Here is a 23,026-nt window from a genome sequence, read left to right as displayed (position 1 = left end):
CTTTACACAGGCAGCAGTGATAGAATAGTTCGGATTTGAGATTGTCATACAAGACAGTGTGCTCGTGTCATTGAACTTGGTGTCGATATAGGATCAATGATTAGTGAATGTGTTTGGGTGCTCATTGGCATTCCAAATGTTGTTAAAGTAAGCTCTGCCCTCAATATGTTTTGCTTTGTTATTGTTAATATTTTGTATGATTGTTCAATATGTATGCTCCATTTAGCATTTTTGATGATGTTGCAGGCATTGAACACTAAGTCAGGTGCCAAATACGATCTCAATGGAAAGCAATTGAGACTATCATGATTGTGTTTCTTCACTTGATTAATTGAGTTTCACTATGGAAATATTTGCAAAATATTTTGATAAAGCTATTTGACTTAATGTCAATATAAGTAGTTGCTTCACTGTTTCTTTTATCATTCTTCATATTATCTCTATTTCGTGTTACAGGTTTGGGATCATAAAACTTTAGAGTGTGTTATGACACTCTGGTTCTTTGGACCGCACAATAAAGGCTTGGGCTCTGAGTGAAGGGGGTAATTTGAAAGTAATCTATACACACAATGAAGAAGACGTAAGTTATTTAAGGATTGTGGTGCTTGAATAACTTACGTGTTCTTCATTGTGTGTATAGATTGCTTCCAACTTAACCCCCTTCACTAAGAGCCCATGCCTTTACTGTGTGGTCCAAAGAATCAGATAATAGAAACTCATTCCAGCAGATAAGAGACGTCACAGTATCAGCATGAGCATCCAGTGTCATAACACATCTCTGCATAAATATTATTCACTGCCAACTGGAAAAAGAAGAAAGGTGATGTGCATTTGCTGTGTCTTTCTTGTTTGAACAATTAGTCATTAGTGAATTAAATGTACAATTCATTTACAATATCGTAACAAATTTTGTAATAACCCTTATACGATGTATTTCTTCGTTAATAGAAAAGAATGATTCACAGGAATAATTATATGATTTAACTCCTGTATTTTTCTTCTTCTATTTAGTCATTCAGTTTATTATCCATTTAACCATCAATGCACGTGAGGGAAGATATATATATTCTAAAGAAACTATCAATGGCCTGACTTTTTAATATTTATGTTAGAAAAATTATACATTATTGGAGATTGATATTAAATGGCCTTATAAGGGTATGACTGGCCATCATACCCTTTTTTTCTCTTCTTTTATTATTATTATTATTTGCACTTTGTAACGTTAGGATCCAGAAAAAAAAAAAAATGTATATTTAGGATTTTAAAATACCTTTTTTTTTTTAAATAATTAAAAAAAAAAAATCTGATTTGTGAATTTGCAAAATAGCTCAACAATTTGCATTTGCTTTTTTTTTTTTTTGCGATTGTTCATTGTCATTCTATATTTAGATTAATTTAGATTTTATATTTACATTGTTTTTTTAAATTAATTATTTATGAATATAAATTTTTGTTACATATTTTAAGGGTATAAAATATATAATTGTAGTTAATAAGATATCGAAAACAACAATGTTTCTATTGAGTTTCAATCAAATTATAAACAAGCTTGTACTGAGATAAATTTTGCAAATCTGCCAATAGATCATTTCTTAAGAAAAAAAAAATTATGATTACTTTCATAGCGATAGAGATCAAATCCGAAGAGTATATTTATACAAACGACATTGTCAACTAGTTAACCATGATTTTCCACAAACACAATTTGAAAAACATGGTATCGTTTTAATCCAACATAGTTTAAAGAATATCCTGATTGGTTGGAATACATCATTTTAAAAGATGTATATTACTTAAAGCATTTACAATGGAAGAGTCAAATGATACTTTTATATAAAATGGCTAATCAGATTTGTAAAAAAAGCCAATTTTGGATTAGCCAAAAAAGTGCAAAATGGATATTTGATTGGATTAGCGAAAAAAAAAAAAAAAAAAACCATACATATAACAGCATTTTTCAAGGGAGCCATTTTTGCTTCTACAATCGACAAACTATTATGCTCAAACTATTGTTCGATATTTTACAAATATTGAGTTTAAATCATTCAATGAATCCACCAATTTTTACAAATCACAACAAATATCCGATTTGAAATTAAATCATCCTATGTATCCGTTTGGTTAACGAATCACAACGGATATCCGATTTCAATCAAATGATTTGATGTATCCGAAGGATGAAACACATCAAATATCCAACTCCAACACATAAAAGTTCATAACATTCAATTAAAAGAGATGAATCAACCAATTGAATGGAAAACTACAACATTCTTATTCAAAGTCAGAATTGTATGAACAAAATACAAGAATATATGATTTTGTCAATGATGAAGCTTCATCTTCAACCTTAGTTGAAGGATTTAGCCTCTCATGACTAAACGCAACATCATGAATTCAATTGAAAGCATAAAATTAATCACACTTACAAAAGAACGCAAAATAGGAGCTTGAAAAGTGTGAAATTTTGACAATAGTCAGAGAACGACGCCCCCCATCATCTTTTACAAGAGAAAAATGCGTTATTTATAACCTAAACCAGGGTTTCGGCGCTGTCAGGTCAGCCTGGGTGCACTCGGTCACACCTTAGGTGCGCTCGAGCGCAATCAGGATTTCATCAGATCTTCCATGGTGCAGGCGTGCGCTCGAGCGTGCCTTGCGTGGGCTCGAGCGCTCAATCGCTCTTCCAGAGGACTTCAACTTCCTTGCAATTTCCAACTTCAAACTGCAGTTTTCTCTCAATGACTTGCAAAACACTAAAACACCAAAACTATCAAAAAAATCAAAAAATAACAAGGCTAAGAGCTTAACAAATACAAGTTAAAGAGCTCAAATATACAATATTTAGCACTCATCAATTATCTTGGGGTAGAGACTCGGTCTTTGGCTTTGTTTTGGTACTCTTTAATATTTGTCCTGCTGTTGTGCATTGCTATTGTGATTGAGAGAGGTCTCTCCTTTACAGTTGTGGTTATTAGATTCTCTAACAGTAAAATTATCCATGCTGTCATCACGTGTCTCTCGTCTGCCGCTACCTTTAGTGAAGCCCAAACTGCATTTCAAGCTGTTCAAGATTGTACTTTTGTAGCTTCAAGCATTTGGTTTTGTCTCCAAATGCAAGATTACATTACCTTCTTTTCTAAAACGCTAGGAGATTCACCTTCCGTTTAGGAAACCAAGTGGTATTTAACTTCCGCTCTCTCTAGTAGAGTATCTCTGAACCTCTGGTTTCCTTCTAGGTTCTCTTCTTTTCCTTTCTCTCCTTGATTATATCTCTTCTTGCTTCCTGTTACTCCACCTTAGTCATGGAGAATACTATCCCTGACTTAGTAGATTTGATCAATCATACTGCAGCTCTTGATTGGTTTGATACTCCACCCACCCGAACCATTCCCACTGTCAACCCTGGTCCGTCCCCTTTTTTCATTCTCGTGGGAAAGATTCTCTCGTCCCAACCTCTCTAAAAAATTATTATCAAGAATAATATCTTGCAAACCTGGAAATTTTTAAAGTCCCTAGTTTCTGAAGATAGAGGGGATAATATGATGGTTTTTATGTTTGAAAATTTAGATGAGCTTAACAGAGCGTTGGATTACTCTCTGTGGAACATCAAAGGGGCTCCTCTTAAGAGGTGGTCTGATGAGGATGCTATTGAAGATTTGGATTTTACCAAGGCTACTTATTGGGTGCAAATTCACAATCTTCCGTTAGAGCTGATGACGGTTGAAAATGTAAGGAATATTGATGCAAGTCTAGGAGAGCTATTGGAAGTTGATACTTTTGATAATCTCAAACTTGCTAGGAAAGGTTTTCTTCGGTTTAGGGTGGTTATTAATCTTTTGAATCCCCTCACTCCAGGCTTCACTCACCATAGGCCTCCAAAGGCTCTACTATGGATCCAATATATGTATGAAAGGCTCTCTGATTACTGTTACACTTATGGAAGAATAGGGCATCTTTCTTATGCATGTATCGTTGAACCTCGTCCCCTTGATCATGGGAGGTATGGTGACAAGCTGAAGGCTAGTTCTCCAAAAGCTAGCAGGGTTGTTCAGCTTATTCTGCCAAGGAGTCAGATTTCTAATGCTCTTGCCATAGTTTCAGTTCATAACAGGTCCTTCCCTAACTCAACTCAGTCGAGTTCTTCCAACTCAACTCAGCCGATTTCTCCGAGATATTTCCCAAGCTCCCCAGGTAACAGTCACATCCCTTTGAGCCCCTCTGTTACTACTCCTGCATTAATAGAAAAGTCTTCATTTGTCAAAAATCAGCTGCACCACATTAACTCGTCCTTATTGCTTACCAACATTGAGAAGTTAAACTCCCTTAAACTTCACTTCCCAAAAAATACGTGGCCTGCCTTTGTCAATTCCTCCTTGGAAATTGGTTCCTCTAGCTCTTTATTGGCTACTCCTAACTCCAAGTTGGATTCTGAGCAATTTAGTTCTACCTCAACTATTTTACTAACTAACCTTTTCCTTCCTTCCACGTGTCCTCTTGTTTCAAACAATCCTTCCACCTCCTCGTTACCTCCTATCTTTTCCTCCAATCTGTCCCCCATTGAAACTCCTTCTTTTTCCAACTTGAAACCTCCCCGCCCTCCAAACAGCCCTTCTTCTAGGAAAAGGTTTCATCCTTAGACCAAAGCCCTTCACACTAAAAAACCAAAAACCAATTTTCGGCATTCCAGTAATATGATTGAAGATGATGATGGTCAAGATGATATTGTGCAGAGTGGTTCTGAGTTATGCAAGACAGCAAGGGTTGAAGGTTTTAATTTCCCCCCACTAGACCAATGAAAATTCTGGCATGGAATTGTAGGGGGTTGGCTCGAGGCCCTACAATTCGAGCTCTTCAGGCTTTGATTAGAGCTCATCATCTTGATCTTCTGTTTTTATCTAAGACTAAAGTGTTGTCTTCTCGTTTTCAGCCTTCTTTGTTTGGATTGGGTTTCTCAGCTTGGTTAGAAGTTCCTCCTTCTGGTCTTCAAGGTGGTCTCTACATGGCTTGGAAGCAAGGTGTGGATATTGAACCTGTCCGTATTAACAAGAATTGTATTTCTTGTTTAGTTTTTTATGAACCTTCTAGTAGTCCTTGGTTGTTCTCTGATGTGTATACTCCTCATAACAGTCCAAGACGAATTGAATTTTGGTCTTTTTTGTCTAATTTGTGGAACTCCTTTTGAGGTGCCTGGTTGTTGTTTCGAGATTTTAACTCCATTTTGTCCTCTTCTGAGAAGAGTGGTGGCCGTGATTTTGGTTCTTCTTCTCATGGCAATTTTGTTGATTTTGTTCACTCAATGCTCTGGTGGATCTTGGCTTTGTGGGTAACAAGTTCACTTGGAGCAACTGTAGGATTGGTAGGGCGAATATCAAGGAGAGGCTTGACAGAGGTTTGGCTAATCAAAGTTGGGTCAATCTTTTCCCCAATTCTTTGGTTCATCATTTCCTTGATACTCAATCTGATCATTGTCCCATTTTGATCTCCATTGTTGGTAGTTATAAGAATATTCCTAAACCTTTCCGTTTTGAAGCCTTCTGGACTAGGGATCAGTCCAGTCACTCGGTTGTGGCGCAGGCTTGGTTGGCTAAGGAGGAGGGTTCTCATGCTTTCTCTTTGAGTAGGAAGTGGAAGAGCATGAAGTGTGCTTTGAAATTTTGGAACCAGCATCATTTTAGGCGTATTCAACACAGGATTAAAGCTCTGATGTCTGATATCTATGCGATTCAATCTAGTCCTCACTCCTTTGTGAATGCGGAAAGAGAGATAGAGTTGCAGAATGAGTTGCATGAGCAACTTCTGAGGGAAGAAGTTCTTTAGAAGCAGAAGTCTAGAAAGTTGTGGCTTACCTGCACAGATCTCAACACAAAATTCTTTCATGCTTCTACTGTTTGTAGGCGAAGGTATAACTCTAACTCTTCCTTAAAGACTAGTGATGGTTCTATGCTGGGGGGGAGGGAGAATATTGGTAATTACTTGGTGTAGCATTTTAGTTCTATGTTTTCTTCAACTATGCCTATTTTAGATGCTAGTCTTAATAGTTTGGTTGACAAGGTTGTTACTGAGGAGGAGAATGTTGCCCTCTATTTAATTCCTAATGAGAGTGAAATTTTCTTGGCTATTTCTGATTTGGGTTTGAATAAGGCCCCTGGTCCTGATGGTATGACAAGGTTGTTTTATAAGACTTATTGGCCCATTGTGAAAGTTAGTGTAGTGGATTCGGTTCAATCTTTTTTTAGGGGTGGTTTTTTGCTTAAAGAGTTCAACCATACCAATATAGCTCTTATCCCCAAGATTGACAATCCTTCTTTGGTGCATCATTTTAGGCCTATTAGTCTTACTAATTTCAATTACAAGATTATCTCCAAGATTCTTTCTAATAGGTTTAAACCTATCTTGCACAAGATCATTTCTCCTGTTCAGTCAGCTTTCCTTAAAGGTGGGTCTATTCATGGTAATACCATTGCTCATGAGTTATTTCATACCATGAAGCAAAAGAAGGGGAATGGTGGTTTAATGGCTTTGAAGCTTGACATGGAGAAAGCCTTTGATTCTATGGAATGGGAGTTTTTGTTAAAAATCCTCAAGCTTTTGGGGTTTCATCCTATTTGGATTCAATGGATTAGGCATTGTATTACCACCTCATCTTTCTCTATTCTTCTTGATGGTGCTCCTTTTGGCAAGTTTTTACCTTCTCGTGGTTTAAGGCAGGGAGATCCTCTCTCTCCTTTCTTGTTTATTTTGGGTTCTGAAATTTTGTCTAGGTTGATTGTCAGAGAAGAAAACTTGGGGCTTCTTCAGGGTATCAAAATGGCAAGGATGTGCCTTCCTATCACTCACCTTTTGTTTGCTGATGATATTATTTTTTCTAGGGCTAAGGCAAGTGAAGCTGGGGTGATTTCAAAGTGTCTTAACACTTATTCTTCTTAGTCAGGGTAGCATATCAATTTGTCCAAATCTGCTATTTTCTTTAGCAGAAATTGCAGCCCTACCACTAAAGATGCTGTCAATAGGATTCTTCACTTGGCCCGGCTACCTTCTCGGGTCAAGTATTTAGGCATTCCGCTTTTAATGCATAGGAGGAAGAAGGATTCCTTTATTGAGCTCAAAGATAGAATTCTTGCTAGAATTTCAGGTTGGAAAGCCAAGCTCTTATCTCAGGCTGCAAGAACCACCTTGGTGAAATCTGTGGTTAATGCTATTCCAACCTATCTTATGTCCTTGTTTCTTCTTCCTAAGTCATTATGTGTTTCTATCAATTCCAGCATTAGGAAGTTTTGGTGGGATATTCGCAGGACAAGAAGCATTGCTTATCTCTTCTTTCTTGGGATAATATTTGTAAACCGAAGTCCTTGGGTGGTTTAGGTAATCGGACTATGGAAGTTATTAATAATTCTCTTCTTGCTAGGATTGGTTGGAAGATGGCTTCTAATCAGCCTCATCTTTGGGTTGATTCTCTCAAAGCCAAGTATTTGTAGCATGGGGTCTCCTTCTTGAATGCTCCTTCTAATGCTCTTGCTTCTTGGCTTTGGAAAGGGTTGTTAAAGAATAGAAAAGTTGTGGAGCAATGTATTTCCATTTCTATTGGTCTTAATGTTGATATTTGGAATTCTCCTTGGATTCCTCTCATGCCTTCTTTTAAGCCTATTCCAAATGTTAACTTGGTGGGGCTCCCTTCTTATGCAGTTGCTGATCTTATTTGCCCTATTAGGAGAATTTGGAGCTTGTCCTTGCTGCAGGATCTTTTTGATCCCCTTACGGTGGAAAACATTCTTAGCATTCATTTGCCTATTTGTGTGTTTCTTTTGATAAGTGGGTTTGGGCTCCCTCTCCTTCAAGGAATTTCTCAGTGAAGTCAGCTCATGATCTCTCCTTGTCTTTGGGGGGCAGGTTTCCTCCTCTTGCCATAGAAGCTTGGGTTTCCCTTTGGGGGTTAAAAGTCCAAGCAAGGTTGAAACATTTGCTTTGGAAGGTTGCCTGGGATATTCTTCCTTATAGGCTAAGATTGGTAGGTTTGTGGTTAGTGAAGATCCAGATGCTTGGCTTTGCCTCTTCTGTAAAGGGCCTTTGTAGACTTTATCTCACGTTTTCTTGGAGTGTGATTTGGCTAGAATTTTGTGGAGATCTTCCCCTTGGCCTATCTCTTTTTCGGCTTACTCCTCCATGCCTATTTCGGATTGGATTCTTGCTATTTTGTCCCCTGTGAATTCTTTTGGTATTCCTAAGTCTGATGTTAGGAAATTTCAATTGTTTGTTGTTCTCATGTTGGATCATATTTGGAGGTGCAGGAACCTCTTAATTCATGAAGGTCTGCAGCCCTCTCCCATTAAAGTTATCCATCAAATTTCTTGCAGCTTCAATTATCATCTTGTGGCTTGGAATGATCTTGCTCTTCCTGCCTTGTGGATGCCGCCAGCTACTGGTTGGTTGTAAGGAAACTTCGATGTTGCAGTGAAGGGCTCTTTTGCTGTTGCAGCAGCCGTGATTAGTGATAAAAGGGGTGATATTGTTGGTGCAGCCACTCAGAAGCTCCTGTGTACAAATGCCCTTCAAGGTGAAGCTCTTGCAGCCTTGCTGGCTTCCGTTTAGTCTCTTCTCTGGGTTGCAATTTACTTGCCTTGGAAGGGGATGCTCTTCTAGTGGTTTTAGCTATAACCAATCCTTCCTTATTTTCCTCTTGGAACTTTGCTCATTGTATAGCTGATGTTCGTTTGGTTTTATCTTCCTTTCAAAGTTGGAATATTTTGAAAGTGTCCCGTAGTGCCAATTTTCGGGCATATGCTTTAGGTAAATGGACCTATTCTCATCTTGTTTTTGGAAGCATTCCCACAGGATCTCCTATTCTCTCTTCCATCCAGATAAAAAATGGGAAAGATCTTCCACTGTATCCCTTTCCTTATTCAATTAGGGAAAAAAAAAAAAAAAGATTGTACTTTTGTTTTTCTATTTTGTTTTGTTATTTGCCTTAAACTAAATTAACAAATATAAAACAAATGGACAAGCACAATAGAACTAAAACGAACAAATCCATTTAATCCACACAAAAAAAAAAAAAAAAGCCTAAAAAAATCTGCAAAAACAAATACGGACTAATAAAAACTTAATCCAATGTAAAATCTAAGAAGTTAAAGAAAATAAGGACCCAAATGAAGTAAAACATACAATAATCAGCATCTCAAATAGGACATAAAATTTGTAAAAAGGAAAAAAATGAAAATTTAATAACACGAATGCAGACCAGATAGGAAAACATAAACTTTTCATGCAGAAATATAATGGAAGACCGAATGGTCCAATACTGTGAATAAAGAGAGTAGAAATTTTAAACCCAGAAAGCAAAACGTACCAAATGCGCAGCAGGCAAAAGGACAGATAGAATATGCGGAGAAAAAAAAAAAAATGGAAGTTAAAGGCTTATTGACAGAACTCACCCGTCAGCAATGGAGGACTCAAAGCAAAGCCTCTTGAAGATTCACATTTCTCGCCAAACCCATCATCTACCAGGAATCAAACGCTGCAGAAATGATAGACCGAGAGTGAGAGGGAGAAATACACTTCGGAGTTAGGAGAGGGAGAGAGAGAGAGGCTAATTAATAAATAGTATGTGGGCCTTCAGTTTGATTATAATTAAGCTGATATAATATAATGTATTTTAAGTTAAATGAGTGAGATAAATGGAAACATTAATTACTCGTATGAATTTGTAAGATCTACATAAAAAAAAATATACATTTTTCCCTAGCTAATAAGATATGTATACGAATTATTTGTAGAATAGCATGAACAAAATTTAGGATTATAACGGAGAACAAGGACCAAGTAGAACTTTTATTTACTCGGACATGGAATGTTTCGTCCCATGGAAAAGGACGTTTATGAGCACACACTATTTTATAATTAATAGAATAGTCAACTTTCTAATTCGGTTATTCATACTCAGGAGTTCATATTGTATCCTACCCATAGGCAATTCTTTTGACAAATGCAACCGATCCTACACTTGGAGGAGAGGTGGACGACAAGTACCAGTACTAGTCAGATGTGAAAGACACCAAAGTTCATGGGTGGATATCCCTTGACCCACCCGTTAGATTCTGGATCATAACACCCAGTGAAGAGTTTCGTTAAGCAAGAACTCACCTCTCATGTCGGCCCCACTTCCCTCTGTGTAAGTCCACCTATCCATATGCATAATAAGTGCTAATTCAATTACTTATTTCCACTATCACATCGTCAAGTTATATGATAGTCATGTAATAATCTACTAAATAAGATTACTCTTTAAACAAATACTCTCTAAAATGATTAAGTGTAGATGACAAATGGTGGGATAATGTTTAAAAGGAAAACACTTGACTACAAATTTTAGTATAATTTCTAAACAAATTCACATCACATTTCATGAGTATCATGTGACATAATATGAATAAAAAAAATTAAGTACTAAAATTTAATAGACACATTTAATTGTTGAGTAACTGACATAGTAAATAACTAAATATCATGTAGATTGTCATGTCAATTTATAGTGGACTTATGTTAAATATTGTAATACTCCTAACAACATTCAAAATTAAGCATAAACTCTATTCGTAGTAAAAACAGTTAGGCATTCATAATTTTTTTTTTCTTTTATAATTAATAGAATAGTCAACTTTCTAATTCAGCTATTCATATTCAGGTGTTTATGAGCGCACACTATTCAGGAATGGACCTTGAGATTAAATTCAAAGATGGAGAGTCATGGAAAAAGGTCTTTGGACCTATATTTGTTTATATGAACTTGATTTCTCATCAAAATGATTATCAAAAGCTTTGGGTAGATGTTAAGGAGAAGGTATGTTTAAATTGAGGTACTCTTTTCTCTAAATCTGAACTAAATTTTGAATTGACTCACAATTGATTTTTATCTAGATGTTGTGTGAGGTTGATAGCTGGCCATATAATTTCAATGAGTCAAGAGATTTCCCTTCTGTTGATCAAATGGAACTATTGCGTGTCAACTGCTAGTTAGTGACCAGTATGTCCCTTCTCTACTTTCACATAATTTTTTTTAGACGGGTTAAGTTCGGATTCAGTTCTAGTTAAATTTAGATTCGTTAGAATTGAAACACTTGTTCAAAATAAAAGGGTCACGTGTCTTGTAACAAAACACAATAAACATGTGTTCCAATACAAATAATTTGAATTCAAGCTAAAATCAAACATGAGCTGAATCCTTTTTATATATAAATGATTTTAATTATCTTGCTTTATCAAGTATATCAGTAAGAGTTTAATTTGGGGGTGATCTGCTTATGTTGGTTTGGCAGTCGTGGTAAAGAGAAATCAAGGTATTTTTCTCCTACATAATTTCACTTTCAATTAATTATATTTATGAATGTTGATCAGACGCTGATTAGCTATAAATTTTGTTTCTTTGTTTATTTCTTTTAGGTGTATCAATTCTGGACCCAAGCTGACGATTAGGGACATTTCGTGATTAAAAAAGTTAGACCCGGGGACTATAATTTCTATGCATGGGTCCATGGTGTTATTGGGGATTATGAAAATGACACCAAAATTACTATTAAACCAAGTAAGCATATAAATGAGAATGTGTTATATATTGTTTACCTAAAGACCAAATCATAACCCAAGAGACATGTCAACCTTTTTTTACCTTGAGAAAATGAGTCCATAATATTATAGTAAAATTTTAAGGATAATATAGCTTTTGTAACAAATTTTTTCAAACCGACTTAATAGTTCATAATTCATTAAATAGTTAAGCAAAATATATGAGTTGTCACATCAAATTGAAAAGAGATTGTCGTAAAATACATAGAATCCCAAACATTTTCCAAGTGCTGAACCAATAACTGTTTTTTACTGTCATATCATCAAGTTGTAGGATATATAATAGTCTACTAAACAAAGTTACTTGATTTGGGTGGGTCGCATCATTATATCACATGTGGCATGTAGATTATACTTTAAATATTATCATAGAATATCTTACACCCAATACTAACTAATTTGACTTAATCAAGAGAGAAGTGTACTAGCTTTCCATGCAACTTGGTGATTGATATAGATTTATTGACATCCAATGCAGGATTGGAAGTCAAATTGGGAGCCCTTGTGTATGAGCCTCTGAGACATGGTCCACCCCTATGGGAAATTGGCATCCCTAATCGCACCGCTGCAGAGCTCTATGTACCAGACCCATATCCAACACTCACTAACCGACTATACAACCACTTAGAAAAGTTAGTTACATGCACTAACATCACAAATTGTTGCTGCAATCTTAATTAAATTTTATTGCTTAGTTTTGAATAATTTATATTTGTAGGTTCAGGCATTATGGTTTGTGGGATCAATATAAATGTTAGCGATTATCATAAAGATTGGTGCTTTGCTCATCTTAACATGTATATATATTTATTTCACCTTTCTTAACATGCTTTTTAAAAATAAAAATAAAAATAATAATAATGAAATGTAAATCCTTCAAGGTAGAGGTATTTTTGTTGAGTAAACCTTGGATACATGACACCACCCACAAGAACTGTGTATCGATTGAGTGAGGACTTGAATAATCGAACTTCTTTATTTCTTTTATCATAATTCTTAGTTCTAATAATACTTTACAAGAATATAAATAATGTGACATGTGAATCAGCAACATGGCATATCAAATTGGAACTTGTTAATGTGACCAAGAACAGAAATTATACATTCCAGTTGGCCTTGGCATTAGCCCATTATGCGGTAATACATGTACAAAACACCGATCCCGATCTGGTACAATAAGTTTTCCTGCTGCACTATAATATATAGGGCAATCCATGTGAAAGTGAGGAATAGGCTCTCCTTGCTCTAACAGGCCTTTGAACTGTCTGAACAACTGCCTGAACAGATTGGGTTTGTTCCTACTTTCATGTGGGTTTGTCATTGCTTTGGATCCAATACCTTTACAGAGTCCATCAAATGAGATAACTTTTTTTTTTTCTTTTTGTTAATATTTTGCTTATGATTTGATGATTGGATTGTAAGGTTTGATTCAACGATGCACGTGCTAGACCTGCTCACTTTTCAACAGGACATATTGGAAGGGACAACGCCATCGCGAGGCAGGGAATCCATGGGTTGTATTGGCTTTACAGCATTGATGTAAAAGGCAATCTACTCCATGAAGGAAACAACACAATCTATCTTAGACAGGCAAAAAGTGAAAACTATTTTCAAGGAGTCATGTACGACTACCTTCGTCTAGAAGGACCTTCAGAAGAAGCCTGATCATTAATTTACAAGATTCTAGATCTTGCTTCCCCATTTGGCAACATTTAGTCACGTATGGTTATCACGTACAATTGTATATAGCTATAAGAACAAATTTATTTGCTGTGTTTTAAGGCTAATTAAGCTTCAACCTTGATTTCTTAGTTCAAAAATGAAATGAAATTTTTGTGGTTATGCTAGTTCAAAAATGAAATAAAATCTAAAAAATGTTTTGAGCCTACTTAAGCATCAATCTCTAAAAAAATTTCATATGCTTTTTAATAGCATTAACTAAATTTTTTTTGCATATTCTTCTCATATGCTCTAGGAATACATGACATTCTTAAATGCTAGTTCAAAAAATTCCTTCAACCCAGTTTGTAAGAAATTTATATCCTTTATAAAATAACATATGAATTATAGAGGACAGTAATATCCAATTCGACACTCCAAAATAAAACTTCATAAGTGTCATCACACAAAAAGATTTAACGAGAAATCAAGTGCTTAATTGTGCATGTGAACTTTTGACATTCCAAAATGCATTGCATCATAAGGTTCATCATTCTTATGTCTTCACCTAATACTTTTTAAAAAAAAAAAAAAAAAAAAAAATCATCACCAGATTTAACCAAGTTTTAGGGTTAGTTAAAAAATGACGATATTTCAACACCCTCCTTATTGCCTACCAAGGTTTAATTTATGAAATTGAATGCGTTACTGCTTTGTGGCCGAGTCACGGGGGCAACCTATAGGATGGATTAAAATATCTTGGTACTGTGTATGAATATAACATTAACTCATTGAATACTGGTAGATAAAAAGAACCACCAAAATATAAAGTCCTACCATCAAATTAATATCGATAGAGTGGGTTGTTGTAGATGTTGGTTACAGAGCATAATGATATGTTGCGATTCTTAAATGTCGCATACAGCTTAAGAATAAATTATACCTAAGATTTATATCAATCCGCCTTCACAAAATATCTAGATTTAATTTATTTTTATCTTAATGAGTTGCTATATATAGACCCCTTGTCACCCATGGGAGGATCTCCTTTGAGTATTAGGCATGCAGGTAGAGTAGGCTTCCTTTAAAACTTAGTTTAGATTTCATTCATCCATGTAATTAAGGGAGGGGAATTGACGATGCTTCAGCAATCACATGCACCTCCTTTCCTTTACATAATTGTAAGATATTTTACTCCCTAATATATTAAAAAAAAAAAAAAAAGGCTACTATCACCGATGGGGGCATGCAATTTTTGTTGTTGTGAGTTTTGAGGACATGCAATCCCACATATTAATGAATTATGAAATACCTTGTCTGTCGTTGTTAATTTGTTAGACAAAGAGAATTAATTCTTTAGGTTGCCGTTAATGCAAGTTACTTTCAATTATTTTCTTGCCTATGACAACAATTCTACCATCCCCAAGAGCAGGGACAGAGCCAGGAAATTTTATGGAAGGAGGCCCGCCAAAAAAAAATTTCGGTTCTTTAAAATTTTTTTAATTAAAAAAATTATTTTTGCTGTTTTTTATGAACTAAAGACTGCCGTAAGGGCAAAATACAGTGAGCATTTGAAAGTAAAGGCAAAAAAAGTAGACATTTGAAAAAAAAGGGCAAAAAATAAAAAAACTTAATGGGTATGGCCCAAAAAAATTAAGAATATGGCCAAAAAGTTTTTATTGGATATGGCCAAAAAATCTAAAAATATGGTCAAATTTTTATTTTTTTAGGGGGGCCAAATGACTAAAATTGAAACTTAATTAACTTAACTTTTTCTTTTTTAACCTTTTTTTTTTTTTACTTATAAATTTTTTTTCCCTTATTTTGGAGGGGACCATGGCCTACCCCGGTCCCCCCCTCTCTCAGTCTCTGTCCAAAAGGTAACTCAATCGGTTGGAATCACGCCTAATAAATCGGAAGTCACTAGTTCGAATTTCCCTCCCCTTTCTTGTGCGGACATCTCAAAAATAAAAAATAAAAAATAAACAACAACAACAACAACAATTTTACCAAGAAATTTGTGATTAAGATTTTCTTCAATTTCAAATAAATTGTAAATTCTTCAATTACAAAAGTTAGGTAGTTTCTTAGCATCAAAATACTTGAAAAATGTCACGTATTAAAAACCTTAAATCTTATTAAGGCAACCAGAAAGAATTTTCCTTTCAAAAGGTTTTTTTTTTTTTTATCACTTTTAAAAAGATGCTTATTGTTTAGAAAACCAAAAGACAATTTTTACCCGAAAGCTTTTAAAATAGTTTTATTTAGAAAACAAAGCGTGTGGTTTCATTACATCTTTATTTCCTGAAAAAATAAAATATTCTACTTTATTAGAAGTCTTATGTATTACGTTTCATCCTCGAGTAATATGAATAATTAATTATAATTACTTATAAAAAAATAATTAATTATATATTAAGCAAATAGTCCTATAATGACCAAAATGTATTGCACTTCAAAAGTTGATCAGCTGGTTTCTCTTTAGAGCAAAAAAAAAAAAAAAGACATGTATTTTGTTAAAGAATTCCCAAAATTAAAATGTATATATATAATTTTAGTTGACACATCACTTTTTTGACGTTTAGACTGTGTTCTTATCAATGAAATGGCAAATATGAACCTGCTAAATATAGTGTGGTGTGTTTCTTTTTTTTTTTGACATTTCTGCACAAGAGCGGGGAAGAAGATTCGAACTAGTGTGGTGTGTTTCTAATGTAAGCTAGTTGATTGGATTGTTTGGACGCGTGTTCCCTTTTTATTTGATATGACAGTCTTGATGGCCATGTATCACTCATCACAATAAAAGATTTAACAAAAGAGGTATAGAGAGAATTATTTAAAAACGGTGCGATCCTCAATGAGTCATTAGATAAATTTTAAACCTTAAAACAATAATTTGATAAAAGAGAACCTCAAAGATCACTAGAGCATTTTCTCAAAATATAGAAAAGAAGACAATGCTATAAAATTTTGATTTTACTGCGAAGGTGCGCAGCTGAAAAATTATTAACCATACCAAGTATCTTCAAAACAACAACAGAATTATATATCCAATTCTGAAGTGAATAATTATATACTCAGTTGAACATTTTGGTTCACTGAAGAAATAGTTCTCATCTTTTAAACTTCAGCCCTTACCCATCTCAATCAAAATTAGTATAAACCATAGGGACTCAGATCAAATTATCAATATTGAATTAACTAGAATTATCTTAATACAAAGAAAATGATTAAGCTTGCAAATGCACAATTCAATTGATGCACATCAAATTGGTCTACCAATTCACAACAAATTAGTGTACATCAAATTGATCAGTAAATGCAACATAAATTTGATAAATAATCTCTCTTCAAAGCTATCTGACAATAGCAACCAGCAAGCTACTTCACTTCAGGTAAATAATCATCAATCTCAGGTGGGATTAGTACTCTGCAAAACATTAGGATATTCTCCAGTTGATATAAACCGGAAAATATCAAGTTCGTTATCTTTAAAATGTACTTTTGCCCCCTTAAAGTGAAAGGACAAAATACCTCTCAAATATACCTCTCAATCCAGTTCCCTCTGCCAAAAGCAATGCACAAGAGAATTAATTTAGCAACACAATTTAAAAAGGTCACGACTAGAGAATCATTAAGGACTAAGAACCATTAGAAAATCAGAAGTCAATGAGGGTATACAGTATAATAGATTGAGATTTTTGGCAGAAAGCAGGCAATTAAAGAGGAATAGGAAGAAGCTTATGTCGCCACTCTGAAATTACTCATGACAAAGAAGCAGCATACATTGTTATTCTGAAATAAGTTGAAGAATTTCTGAGATTTTAAGGATATTGCCCCTTTGAGAGCATTCTTATAGTTGTAGTTATTATGCTAAAAGAATACTGGCTGCATAGATAGAAACAAAAAAAGATCATGAACTCAATAATTGAATTCTCAAAGTTGTTGAAAATTTACAACAAATTTTCTCCAAATATAAACAGCTATAAGTTCACACAGAGACTAACTTGGGGGAAGGCCAAATTTTCGCATTTCAGCAAATACGGCTTTCTCTAGCAGCACAGATGTGCAGTAAGCCTTGAGAAGAAGGGCATAAGTATCTTCAGTAGGGATGCACCAGCTTTCAATAAGTTCTAAATATGCAGATTCTGTATCCTTATACGGTGATTTCTTCCTGTAAGCATCTATAAGCAAATTGTAGCAGATAACATTTGGTTTGAAGGTAGTCTTGTGCAAAACCCATTCATAGATCTGGTAATATGTTCATAATTTTACAGTAAAAAAAGTCAATTAAAGTCAAATGTAAGTATAGATAGCAAGAAAAAGGGCGGGTGTGCTAAGTTTAGTTATGAAAATGCAATTGCTAAGTTTGCTTTATACAGGATCCTATGAACAAATATTGAATCGGAAAAACATGAAGATTCCAATGTGGATTTATTGAAAATACCAGGATTGACAATGTTGAGCTAGTCTAGAGAGCTAACAGAAACCAAGTAAAATGACAAAGTTATTGGTGCGAAAGAAATATTATCAACTCCATTCTATAAGCAGTTTGAAGAATTCAAATACTTAGCCTTTTAAAATTCAACTAAAACCAAAGCCATAGAAACAAAAAAAATCAACTACAGATAAATTCTTTCTGGGTCTTTGTGTCAGGAATTAGAAAAACAAAATAAAATAAGAAAGAGGTACTAAATTCTCACCAACACAATTGAATCATATTGTTTACCAAGATGAAGTTGAACTACATTGATGACAGCTTCCCAAGTGGTATGAGAGATTGGGAGAGTGTCGAGAGAACCCTGGAGTTTATTGGGATCCAGGTTATTCTGTGCAAACTGCAAAATTTACTGAGCAATGGGGCTCAGTACTGGAAAAATTTCATCAACAAAACCAGATCCATATTTCCATCCTCGTCCTCTTAAAGAGCCACCTGTAAAAAGATGATGCATCAAATATTTGAATACTTGTTTCTAATTTATACTTGAATACTTTGAAGCACATAAATATAAGTGTAAAGTTTTGCATTACATCGTTGCCTAGACAACTTCTTGGGATTAAAGCCTGTCCATTTGCCACATTTGTCATATAAAGACCTTCACGTTTGCTTTTCGCAAAGGCCTCAACACTTGAATTCTTGGCTACGTGTTTGCTTTTCGCAACAGCCTCACTACTTGAATTCTTGGCTATGCATTTGAAACTACTCTTATAGCTTCTTGGATCTATGAATATATAGCTATATGGACAACCAAAAATCAACCTACAAAAGTTCATTCATGGTTAATTAAAATTTCACAAATATAATCTCCCAAACATGTTCTCACAATGTACACTTTTCATCAAAAGCCATTACCTCATAAAAGGCAACAGTAGAACCATGCAAGGCATGGTCTTTGGTGCACAAACTGAATTAAAAGAGGTTCTAAAACCTCTTTCAAACTAAAAGGCAAATATGTGGCAATACAAGCCATAATTCATATAAATGGAAGCTCCTTATGTCTGTATTCGTAAGTCTTAACTATTATAAGACCCGCAGTTAGATAAGTATGATTATTTATTGTTTTGAGAACTCAATTACAATTCTTTTAAAATCACATGCAAAGGAAAAAAAAAAAAAAAAACACTGAAGTATGGCAACCAATGAAGATAAATTCTTGAAACTTCATTGCATGTGTACTTGTTTCTGTGATAATTATAAGGACCCATGTCCTGAAACCAATCAAAATGCTATAAAATGATCAAAAACAGTGTAGAAAATAAGTGAACTTGACATGAAATCCATTGTGTACCTTACAGTGTGTGAGTGTGTTACTTCAAGCACAAAATGGATAAGCATAAAAGCCACTATAACACATGTGTCTGGAGAAACTCTTTCTTGCTTATGTTGTGTACTATTTCGCAAAAACACATCTCCGAATTGATGCGAATGCCATAAAAACCAAAAAACAGAGCAAGACTAACATATCAATTCAACAAGAAAACTGCCCAGAAAGAATCAACATAAAATTGAGAACAGAAAATCAAGAACACGATACAAACACAGACCCGTTGAAATGCATAGACACAGTGAGGATTAGACTTATGAATGCATGGAAGTACATGTTATATTATACAAAGACAAACAATAATAAGACTCAACAGCAAATTGCAACAAACACAAAATCTTGAACTTTCTGGAAAACTGTACGATTTTATTAGATTGTTCAAATAATTTGGGACTCACTTTGAATCCAACATCAAAATTGTGGTTTACAAAGAACTAATAACAACTAATCATTAAAAAGAACAAAAAAGAAGACGAAACCCTAATAAACAAACAAAAAATTGAGAGGAAAAAAAATTATATCCGTATAAAAAAAAAATTAATAAAAAATGAAACCCTAGATAAGAAAAAAAAAAAAAAAAAAAAAAACAAAACAAAACAAAACAAAACCTGAGCAAGAAATTAAAATCCTTCCCCATCTCACCGAACATAGGGCAATGGGTAGCGGCAGAGGGGACAGCGATGACTCTTCTCCAGCCACTTGACAATGCAATCTCCATGATAGACATGGGAGCACGGCAGCCGCGTGAGTTCGAGCCCACCCTCAAATTCCTCTGTGCAAATTATGCATTCTCCGATCGACCGAAGCCCATCTTCTTCAAAGGTTACCTTCTTCAATCCCTCAATCGCAGATCGAGTGGCCGGGATGGGCCTCGCCACATCTACCGCCATGGACTCCCTCAAACCCATATCCATCTCATCGTACTCTTCATCATCATCATTCACATCATCCACAACCACAAGCGTGGTGTGTTGAAAGGTTACCGCGATCGGCGACGTTCCCATCCCGACAGATCGAGCCGCGGCGGCCGATGAGATATCTCGCGCTACCGCTTCCTGATGCTCTGCGGGGGCACCCACGTCCGAAAGCAAGGATAGCATGCGCGCGCCACCATCGCACAACAGAGCCACGCGTTTGGGGACCCAGAAGGTTTTTGATCGCGTGCGAGATCGCGCTTGTGCGACGGACACCTGACGATCGTCATTGCCGATGATGGATTTCTTTATTTTAAGGACCTCAGTCGCGCGAAATTGGATGGGAACCTCATCCGGCGCGTGTGGGCGCGAGTCGGAGAGATCTTCGATTCTTCGAAAATCCCACACTCTAAAGCTGAAACCGTAGGAGCTGCCGCTTGACGGCATTATTAGGGTTTGCAATTGGAGCGAAAATCGTGAGACGATGGCAAGAGGATGGCAGAAAATAGGGTTTGCAAGAGGATGGCAGATCTTCGATGGGTGGGATTCCGCGGAGCTGTTGCCGCTTGACAGTAGGGCAAACCAAATTAGCGAAAATACGATGGCAACAACTGGGGAGCGAAAATCGATTTGAGAGCGACAGAACACTCAAGAGAAACGCAATCGTGAGAGGATTGCAAAAGTATTGAAAAGAGTAGCCGTAGGGGAAAATAGGGTTTGCAATATATATAGAGTTTTCTTCTGGGTATGGGCTGTCTGGGTAGGTGCAGAACTTATGGGCTGGGTTAGTTTGAGTTCTAGGCCCATCTATAAAATAAAATTAAAAAATTAAAAAACATGATACACCATTTTGTGCACTTGAAATCAGCCTTTTTCTCTTCCTTGTTGATTGAAGTGTATGATAATTTAATTTGCCAACTTTTCTTCTGTCTAAGAGCCGCCGACCCAAAACGCACGTATGAAGCATCAAAAGCTCGTTTCAGCCAAAATACGGTTGTTTGGTAAAATGGTTGTGAAAGGGAGCATCAAAAGCTCGTTTCAGCCAAAATACGGTCGTTTGGTAAAATGGTTGTGAAAGGACTTTTGAAGTTTCAAACGTTCAAACCCACGTTTGAGTGTAAGCTAGGTAATGAAGCTTCTGCTCAAGCGGACGATTAGAAGAAAGGCGCGCCACAATTTTGTGATTAATGAAATATATGCACAGACAAATATACCCTTACAAATTTCACAAAATGCCAACCAAATCCATATATAAGCATCTCTTCCCACCCTTTGATAAATCCTTCTCGTTGCCGCAGCTGGAGCTGCTCCAGAGTGAGGGAGATCCAGGCAGTTGAGCTATAGCTCCGTTTAATTTTGCTTTTGCTCATCTCTTTTTTTTTTTTCAATAAAACACATATCTTGACATTTATTACATAAGACATATAGAAAAAATATAGATGAACATCGAATAGTGTAGAGAATAGATCAAAGGGAAGAAGATAAAGGAGAGATAACTCACCTGCCTAGATGGTTTTGGGCATCGTGATAGAAGATGGGTTTGAGAGTGAGACAGTGATAGAAGATGGGTTTGAGCGTGGAGTGGGAAAGCCCCCATGTGGGTTCTTCTGCCCAAAAAAACAATATGAATTATCCACCACTGCAGCACGCTACGTGCAATATTTAAAAAATAAAAAAATAAAAAGTAAAAAAAATAAAAAAAAAACCCCACCCCACTTTGCTTCATATTTATCCCACATGGGTTTGAGTGTGCAGTGGGAAAGCCCCCACATGGGCTCGTGTGTACAACATGCTCATTATATATATATAAAGCTTATGATGGGAGTGAAATAATTAGTTTACGTGAACTATTTAATGTTATTCCTGTTGCAGGAATAGAAAGAAATGAATTCAAATCGTTAGTTAACATTTGAGTCGTATTTGTGATGTAATAGAAAGTAAGAATACAGTGACATCTAAAAGCTACGATAAACGTGGATGTAATATTGAAGAGGTTATGGATGTTGTTTGGGGGATTGCTGAAAGAGAAAATGACATTGACATCCTTAAGTTTGCAACAGAGATATTTCTTAAGAGATCACATAGAGAGATGTTTTGTTACTATTAAAGAGCCATGGTTGCAGATTGACTTTATCAAGCGAATGGAAAATAGAAAAATTAATCGTCGTAGCATGGAATAATGTTGTTATTTTTTAATGTTATTTTGTTATGAACTATTTGAAAAGCTATAAGGATTTATTTGAACGTTTTTTTTTTTTTTTTTTAATCTCTTTTTCTTATTTTTATGGGTGCTTATATATTTATTTTGTGTTTATTTCTTTTCTTTTTTTTCCTTACAATAGTGATTATAACACTCAAGATAATATAAGTGATAGTGATTATAGTGAAGAGGAAAATGAAAATGAAAATGAAAATGTAAATGATTTTTATTCTAGCAGCTGCAGCAATAGAATTTGTTAAGAACCATTATATGCCATATATTGCAAAGGAACCTTGTAGGACTTCTTCTCAAACAAGTTATAAGTGGGTTATGAAGATTTTACAAGGTAATCTTGATAGGTGCAAACAAAATTTCAGAATGAAAATGCACGTATTCATTTACTTGTGTAAAGAGTTGAAGGAAATATATCATTTAAGAAGTACTAGGAAATTAACTGTTGAAGAGTTTGTGGCTATATTTTTGAATACTTTAGGCCATGGGTTTGGGAATAGAATAGAGCAAGAAAGGTTTCAACATTCAGGAGAAACAATTAGTAGACATTTTACTAGTGTTTTAATGGCCGTTTCAAAAATTGTGATTGACATTATTAATCCTATTGATAGGGAGTTTAGGGATGTTCCAAGTAAAATTCGTGATGATGGGCGGTATTGGCCATACTTCAAAGATTGTATTAGAACCATTAATGGAACCCATGTACCAGTTAAAATTTCTCCATCAAAACAAATACCATATATTGGTCGAAAAGGTACTCAAAATGTTATGGCTGTTTGTGATTTTCATATGTG

General features: G+C 35.3%; 1 protein-coding gene and 2 pseudogenes across 8 annotated transcripts; 2 read left to right on the top strand and 1 right to left on the bottom strand.

Annotated features, from left to right (window-relative positions):
- Positions 1-3,308: 3,308 nt before the first annotated feature.
- LOC148589763 (uncharacterized) lies at positions 3,309-9,311 on the top strand (annotated as a pseudogene).
- A 132-nt stretch (positions 9,312-9,443) lies between these two features.
- Positions 9,444-13,287, top strand: LOC148589762 (uncharacterized; annotated as a pseudogene).
- A 3,200-nt stretch (positions 13,288-16,487) lies between these two features.
- On the bottom strand, positions 16,488-20,705 carry LOC132171809 (uncharacterized). Of its 8 annotated transcripts, XM_088510526.1 has the most exons (6): positions 19,749-20,705; positions 18,313-18,541; positions 17,985-18,214; positions 17,289-17,532; positions 16,816-16,846; positions 16,489-16,711 (listed from the first exon to the last, which is right to left on the bottom strand). In XM_088510526.1, exons 1-3 carry the CDS (start codon positions 20,465-20,467, stop codon positions 18,203-18,205), a joined length of 960 nt encoding a protein of 319 aa, XP_088366652.1. In that variant the 5' UTR covers positions 20,468-20,705; the 3' UTR covers positions 16,489-16,711; positions 16,816-16,846; positions 17,289-17,532; positions 17,985-18,202. The 8 variants fall into 8 exon arrangements, with proteins under 8 accessions (XP_088366654.1, XP_088366652.1, XP_088366646.1 ...); XM_088510528.1 differs by lacking the exon at positions 17,289-17,532 and having other exon boundaries at positions 16,488-16,711; XM_088510520.1 differs by having other exon boundaries at positions 16,489-16,846.
- Between the last annotated feature and the right edge of the window lie 2,321 nt (positions 20,706-23,026).

Source organism: Corylus avellana, chromosome 1 (assembly GCF_965113065.1).
Source record: "Corylus avellana chromosome 1, dhCorAvel1.hap1.2, whole genome shotgun sequence".
Taxonomy (NCBI): domain Eukaryota; kingdom Viridiplantae; phylum Streptophyta; class Magnoliopsida; order Fagales; family Betulaceae; genus Corylus; species Corylus avellana.
Note: the sequence above shows the minus strand (reverse complement) of the source record. Positions and strands in the feature narration are given on the sequence as shown.